The sequence below is a fragment of the Triticum dicoccoides genome, chromosome 7B (genome assembly GCF_002162155.2).
Source record: "Triticum dicoccoides isolate Atlit2015 ecotype Zavitan chromosome 7B, WEW_v2.0, whole genome shotgun sequence".
Lineage (NCBI taxonomy): Eukaryota > Viridiplantae > Streptophyta > Magnoliopsida > Poales > Poaceae > Triticum > Triticum dicoccoides.
In genome coordinates, this window is record NC_041393.1 from 661154126 (window position 1) to 661162377 (window position 8252).

Here is an 8252-nt window from a genome sequence, read left to right on the forward strand (position 1 = left end):
CGCCCAGCCCCACCGACGATGCCTCTGCCGCGCCGAACAGCCCGGAAGCCGCGCCGACTCCTCCCAGCCCACGTATGCCGCCGCCGCCGGAGGTTGAGCTCGGCGCCTGATGCCTTCCGCGTCCTTCCTTTTTTGTACGCCGAACTGCGGCACTGTGAATCGCCGAACTATTGCGATGATCGCCGGTTTGTTGTTTCTTTGAGCGGGAATGATAGCTTTCGAATATGGAGCGCCTTCGGGGGCGGTACCTGGACGCGTGGCTGGAGAGAAACGAACCCCAGGGGCCGAACTAGCGCTGGCTCGCCCCCAGGCCGCTCTTTTTCGGTACCCTGGGGGGCCGAACGGCTGGAGATGCTCTAAGTACAGATGCAAAAGGAAATGGTATAGCTAATAAAGAAGATTGCATCAAGCAAAACGGCAACTACATAAAAGGTTTCAAATATTTTAATTCCATCCACCATTCAACTTCAGTTTTATAAAAATAAAAGGGAATGTCTAGACAAATTCAGCAGTAATATATCACATTTTTTCTCAACACGCATTGAAAGCATGACATTATGTTTTAATATGAAATAGTAGCATATTTAGGTGATAACAAGGATACATGTGCAGCCAAACCTTATAATTGGCATGTATAGGCCACATTGCAACAACCTAGAGATTTTGCACAACATGAAAATTTACTGACAGCTTAACTCATATTCTTGCTACATCAAAGAGCATACAAATCATGCATGCAGAACATGTACTTACCAGAGCTGAGATAAACATTGCATTTCACAGAAGAATACCCCCTGAAGATGTCATATATTTCCGTGCATCTATCATTACTTGTCGAGACCTCATGTGACAGACTCACAATCATTATTTTAAGCATTGGTGCACAGCTGAATATTAGTTTCAAGAAATCAAGCTCATGAACATCTCCTCTGAAGCCATCTATTTCTACTTCTTCAAGAGCAGTCAAGGAGATAATTTGGGTCTTCCAGTTCGTAGACTCACAAGGATAATTTGCAGGGCACATTTCTTCCTCCTAAAACCAAATATGTGAATTACTATGAAATGTTCCTGTTGAGATATATAAGCAGAGCAAAGCATTACCTCTAATCTCAGAAGGGCGACCTTAAGCCTCCGTATAGCGCTACGAATCTGATTCAACCCAAGAAGATGCGACACAAATGCTCCAAAAACATGGCCCATTGCTGACAAATGCAGCTCCAAAGCAGAGAAGTCCACAATCATATGCTTCTCTATCTCCTGTTCAAAGTTGGCCTCTTCATCGGAAAAGGTAAACCAGTTCTGAAAAGCAAATTGGCAGAGTTGTATCATTCATAAAGTTTAGCTCAGCCGTAAAATCCAGTAAATTAACTAGAAGAGGAGGCACACATTGCAGGCATGAATGTGCAGCGAAGAGTGTTTCTCTGCGGTATGCAGGCTCAGCTTCTTGAGTGTCCAAAGACCAAACCCAATAATTCCCTTGCCGTAGAGGCATTGCCACGAGACATTCTCCAGCATTGGTGCCAAGATGGAGATGGTCACTTGATTGTAGGTGTGTAAGAAGAGCGTCAATTGCTTGAGCATGGGGGCAACGATGTCGACCGGCCGTGCCCTCAAATTCTCGCTGTCCATGACAAGCTCCTGCAGTGACGTTGAGTGGACTGTCCAGTCGTAGTCGCCGAGCCAAATGAGGCCCTTGAGCCTGAGCACGCGCAGGTGTGGGCAGAGGGAGAGCAAGGCGCCGAGGTCGTCCACTTGGCAGCCCGTGAGGGTCAGCGTCTGGAGCGCGGGGAACTCGGCCCCGGCAGCCGGTGTGCGGAGGACGAAGGGGATCCACTCCAGCACGATCGAGGTGGCGCGGTGGAAGCACGGCAGGTCCACCTCTGTGGAAGTCGGATCTGGGTCCCACGGGAGGGCGAAGACGAGCTTCTCCGGCGCGAGCAGTGCGGCAGCGCGCAGCACCGATGTGACGTCATCGGCGTCGGAGATGGGCAGGTGTTCATCGGAGACGCGGATCTGGAGGAGGGAAACCGCGGGAGGGGGGCGGGCTACGCGGCCGAGCGCCACCTGGAGCGACGGGAAGGCGACGCCCCGGAAGGCGAGATCGCGGAGGCGGGCCCACAGGCCGCGCCATCGGCGGGAGACGAGGCCGGTGCGCGCGGCGGCGGCGGCGCAGCCGAGGCGGGCGAGGACAAGGAGGAGAAGATCCTCGGGGAGGGCGCTGAGGTAGTCCGGTCCGCCGGCAGGGCCTGGCTCGGAGGAACGCCGGCGGCGCCTCGTACCCAACTCCATTGAAGTGAGCAAACCCCTGCCTCCGATGGCTGCAGTGCAGTGCAGTGATACGGTGGACGTACCGTCTACACCGGCGGCCACCGTCGCCCGCGCGCATGACGTATTCGACGGTATGTCCCAAAGGTGGAAAAATGGTTCGTTTTTACTCAATTATTTCTTATGAAATTGAATGCAGTTGAGAGAAGTGATGTGTTTGTAGGTTCAATTATGTGCATGTAGTGTTGATGATGGAACTTTCTTGCAATATACTACAAATGTTGCAAATGAAGATTTTGTCTCTGAAGATATCTCATCACAAGAGTTTCAATCACAATATGATGAGGATGAACTTGACGAGGATGATGAGGGGTTCTTTGATTCTACACCTAGGGAAAGTTTGGGAGACTACACAAACGAAGAAGACGTCTTGCTATGTTGGGCCTGGAAGGCGATATCTCTTGATGCAACCATCGACACCGATCAACCAATGAGAAAATATTGGGCATGTATGAAGGAGTTCTGTGATGCACCCAATGCAAGTGGGTATGATAGACCGACCGCATCTCTTCGTCGTCATGATATCCGCGGATTGTCAAAAGTGGTCCCATTGCTTGAAAAAATGTCGAGCACATGAATCCAAGTGGCACCAACAATGACAATGGGTGGTCATGCTTGCTCTTAGTTATACAACATAGATCATGCTTGCTCTCAGTTGTAGTATATACATCATGCTTCTCATTCTCACTTATGATTCCTGGCAATTGTAGCTCAACATGGCTCAAGCGTTATTTCGCGGTAGAGGAAAGGATGGGGGCAAGAAGAAGACAATGAAGCACCTTTACTTTGCACCATTGTTGGATCGAGCTTGAGAATGAAGAGAAATGGAAAAGTCGACAAGTATATGAAATTCCAAACAAGCGGGAGAGTCCGGGTGTGCATGATGATCATGACGATGCATCAAGCAAGGAGGAAAGGAAAAGGAGTCCCACTCCCAACTAGGTGGCCAAGTCAATAAGGCCATATGAAAATAAAAATTTCAAATAAAAGGGAACAAAGTCCGGAGATAATGATGCAAAAAGGCTTGAAAGCTATCATCATTGCAAGAAAGGATTATGCCGAGGAGAAGAGGCTCTTGAAGATGAAGGAAATAGAGGAGAGGGTTGTGGCTAAGCTATGGAAGGCGGATGTCGAAGAGGAGAGGTTGAGGTTACCGAGGAGAAGAGGGTGGCGGTCGAGCAACACAAAGTGGAGCTAGAGGAGAGGATGGCGGCGGCCAAGGAAAAAGAAGAAAATATTATGTTCATGGACACGAGTGGTCTTGACGCCGAGCAAAATGCATATGTTGAGCTTTATAAAGATCAAATGTTGACGAGGAAATCCATAATGATGATGAACATGGGAGGTGAGATGAGTAGCAGTATGGGAGGTGCAATGGGAGGCATGGGAAGATTCATGGGAGGCGGCATGGGAGGCATGGGAGGAGACTTTGCTACAATCCATGGCAATGAAGAAAAAGAAACCAATGATGACCAATGGGAGGCAAGTTTGGATTACTAGTACTTTTGATCTGCATCATGTTGCCTCCACTTCAATCTAATCCATGTTTCTTTCACCCACTGATATAATAACTCATCATGCTCATAATGATATAACAAGTTGGCATCATCATCATAATAATAACTCACATCATTATCATAATAGCAAGTCATATGCATCATCATCATAGTCATCAAACAACTCGTCATTATAGCACATCACTCATCATCACAATCATAATAACAACTCCTCCTCGTCATCATAGTCATAACGAACACTAGTTAATTGTTCTTAGCACATGATCATGAGTACTAGGCCGTTTTTCTGGCTTATGGAGATCCCGATCTCTATGTTCCCCTTATCCAAACAACGCCTTAGAGAGGGAGAGAGGGATGTGCAAATGTGGATAGGACGGTCCATACTTCTTTTGTCATCAAACGGCAGTCATCAAAAATTGTCCGGACAGGTTCGGATGTTTGAAATACTGCACACCGGCACCAACTATGGGAGGGGGAGGAGTCCGGACATCCACCACGTCGGACTCCGACACGGCCGGCTCACCAAAATAACCAACATAGAACCCTTTTCCCCCTACATATGTATTCGTACCCTCGGAGACCGACGTCGCCGTTGTAACACCCTGTCGCCACTCAGGCCTTTCCGGACCTCGGCCGCTCCAACCAGACGCCTGCCCGAGTTGTCCTACACGGCCGTTCCACTCTGAATCCCGCCAGCGCCCATGTATAATCCACCCCTGTCGTTGTCGTACATGGCGGACGCCACACCCAACAAGTGTTCTGCCAAATGCCATCATGCCATGGTGCCATGGTCAAAGCGATGTTTTTTTCTCTACTTTTTTCATCCATCAAGCCTTTTCGTACGTCATGTTATGTCCCTGTCTCACTCCAGAAACCAACTCGGCAGGGCATGCTCTGGGCCTTGAGCCATCACCTACTTCTGGCAAGTAACCTGCTCCAGAACCCCACTAGACGGGGTACAGTTTGCGTTTATATAACAATAAAAACGTAAAAGTATGTGCTACACTAGCTAACACATGTGATCAATCATAGGTTTTACTCTATTTAGCCGTTAGCTTAGGCGTGTTATATATGTGCACAATCTGCTTTTTCTTTCTCAGGTGGTAGCCATCAACAAGCGATTTGATTAACTATTAACAGTTCTAATGATCAACGTGGCCCACTGATTAGGTTAAAAATGTAATTAAACGAGGGGAATTCTCTTTCTCTAGGAAGTAGTCATGAGCCAGCTGTTTGACTAAAGTAAGAGTTCTAATGATCAACGTGGTCGATTAATTAGATTAGGAAAGTATAATCAGTTTCAAATATATTACAAATTATAAAAGTCTACCAACATGGGCGTGTGTATAGAGATGCGTCGAGGCTATGTATCATTGCATCAAGAGATAAAGTAGAAAAATATGTTAGAAACAAGCGAGAAGTATGTGCTTACGTCATGAAGGGGTGCGTGTAGGAGTCAGATGGGAAGGAGATGCTGGAGGCAAGGACGACATGTAGATGATGGTGTTGGACTAGGAGAGCATTGTGTTTTTGATTTTCAATGGCATAGGTGTTTTGTGTCGTGTCTGAGCTCGCCGTCTTGGGGTGACAACATTTGAACGTATTGCAATTAGATGAACACCGCAACCACTATCAACAAGGATGAGAAAGAGTATAAGTTGTGACACAAGTGAGATGCCATATTAAAATAAAGGATATAGATCAGTAGAGTGTCATGAGTAATTCTTGTTATACTAGGAACATACGATATTTTTTCTCCCCATCGCAACGCACAGGCATATGTGCTTGTCTTTCTAAATGATCAAGCCCCGGCTAGATCTAGCTGCTTCTTTCTCAACCGAATCTCCAACGATGTTGCCGCTCCACTCAATCGTTCTCCCTGTTTCTGTTCTAGATAAGACATGCCTCCATGGATCCTATACATCGCTTCAGGCGCCGCTTTGCAGGTCTCTATACAGCCTGAAGCAGCTTGTATGGGCCGGCCCATCTAAATCCGACGCTAGTGTTTCCTTGCCTAGGTTTTTTTTCTGGATTGTTTTTCAGTTGACCGGTAGACCAATTGGTCGTTGACTATTGGGAATAAAAAATTCAAAATAATGAAAAAGGTTCACAAATTAAAAAAATATTTGGAAAAAGCTTGTAAATTTGCAAAACTTTCAAGGATTTGAAAAAAGTCAGACATGACCCGGTTTGGAAAAACCAACACAAAAACCATCGGAAGCTTCCAAAAGCTTCAAAAGACCGGGTTGGCAAGCTTCCCATAACCCAAACGAAATCCCACGTTTATCATGGGCCAGCCCATTTGCTAGCAAGGGGCTTATAGGGGATGTTGGTTCGACCCAGTAGCGCTGTCGGTTATATTCATTTTCCATTCATCTATTTCATCTTTTTTTCTGGAAAATCTTAAATACATAAATGTTTCACAAAGAATTACTTCATTTTTCTTTAAAAACGTTTTGCAGTACTAAAAAATGTTGATAGCATTTAAAAAATGTTTTGATGCATATTCGATTTTTTTAAAACATGTGTTTAAAAAACATTAATCATGTATTTGAAAATGGCAAACGTATATCAAAAAATATTTTCAGACGTATACATAAAATGTACAATGTGTATGAAAAAAAAACTAGGCATCAAAACATGTATTTGGAAAAAATGTTAATCATTGTATTTAGAAAAATGATAAATCATGTATTAGAAGGTATACATCAAAACGAACCAACAGTGTATGTTCCTCCCCTTTTTTTTGAACGAAGACACTAGAAGCGTCCAACTTTAAATTAATAAAGCCACAAGGCAGCATCCACAAAGGTTTCGAGTCTTACATACCACATAGTTCATACATCCCAGGGCAACATAAATGATAAACAGGCTAAGTCCAAAAGTACAGGAAGCAAGGAACGCAACAAAGCACCACTGTAGCACCAAATCCTGCTTCCCAGCGCAGAAAGGATACTCCAAAAGTGAAGATCAACTACGTAGAGTGACGGACCTGCGTGAGAGTCTTGCGGATCTTCTCCGTAGATGCCCTGATGCGCTCAGCATCTCGTTGCTTTCCCAACGGTGTCCACATATGTAGGAAGAGATGACATTTGAATATAACATCAGCTGGGTGAGAAGGGAATTTTTTTCTTAACCGTAATTTTGTTTCGGATCGTCCATAAAGACCACAGCAGCACCCCTACGCAATACCACACCATCATTGCACTAGCCCGTCTATGGGTTTGTAGCAAAGATAACAAATCCGAACCCGACGTCGGGTTCCAGTTATGGTGGAACGCGTCCCTAATGGCACTCCTCGCAAACCTAGCTAAAACGCATTGAAAGAAAACGTGGTTCACATCTGTAACACCCACGGTGCGGCTATATCTCCCACGTGCCGAAGCACGACTTAGAGGCATAATCGCATGGTGGTTTTGTCGCAAGAAGGGTCATCTTCACACAATCCCGTGTAATGAACAAGAATGGGATAAAGAGAGTTGGCTTACAATCGCCACTTCACACAATACATAATTAAAATCATACATCATTCAAAATACACTCATAGACCGACTACGGTCAAATCCAAATGAAAAGAAGACAACCCCAAACGCTAGATCCCCGATCGTCCCGACTGGGCTCCTCTACTGATCATCTGGAAACGATACATAGTAACGATCAAGGTCCTCGTCAAACTCCCACTTCAGCTCAGTTGCGCCATCTGCGCTGGTATCCTCGGCACCTGCATCTGTTTTGGTAGAATCTGTGAGCCACGGGGACTCAGCAATCTCACACCCGCGAGATCAAGACTATTTAAGCTCATAGGTAGGAAAAGGGGTAATATGGTGGAGCTGCGGCAAGCACTAAGCATATATGGTGGCTAACATACGCAAGTGAGAGCGAGAAGAGAAGCAACGCAATGGTTGAGAAGCTAGAAGCGATCAAGAAGTGATCCTGAAACTACTCACGTCAAGCATAACTCAAACCGTGTTCACTTCCCGGACTCCGTCGAGAAGAGACCATCACGGCTACACACACGGTTGATGCATTTTAATGAAGTCAAGTGTCAAGTTATCTACAACCGGACATTAACAAAATTCCCATCTGCCTCATAACCGCGAGCACGGCTTTCGAAAGATAATATACCCTGCAGGGGTGTTCCAACTTAGCCCATCACAAGCTCTCATGGTCAACGAAGGATATACCTTCTCCCGGGAACACCCGATCAGCCTCGGAATCCCGGTTCGCAAGACATTTCAACAATGGTAAAACAAGACCAGCAAGACCGCCCGATGCACCGACAAATCCCGATAGGAGCTGCACATATCTCGTTCTCAGGGCACACCGGATGAGACATCCTACGAGTAAAACCAGCCCTCAAGTTTCCCCGAGGTGGCCCCGCAGTCTACTCAGTTCGGACCAACACTCAAA

At 46.1% G+C, this 8252-nt stretch overlaps 1 protein-coding gene across 1 annotated transcript; it reads right to left on the bottom strand.

Moving 5' to 3' along the window:
- Positions 1–1055: 1055 nt before the first annotated feature.
- LOC119339314 lies at positions 1056–2289 on the bottom strand. The gene is made up of 3 exons (XM_037611424.1): positions 1387–2289; positions 1130–1299; positions 1056–1068 (listed from the first exon to the last, which is right to left on the bottom strand). The coding sequence occupies exons 1-3, from the start codon at positions 2287–2289 to the stop codon at positions 1056–1058; spliced, it is 1086 nt and encodes a 361-aa protein (XP_037467321.1).
- Positions 2290–8252: the final 5963 nt, after the last annotated feature.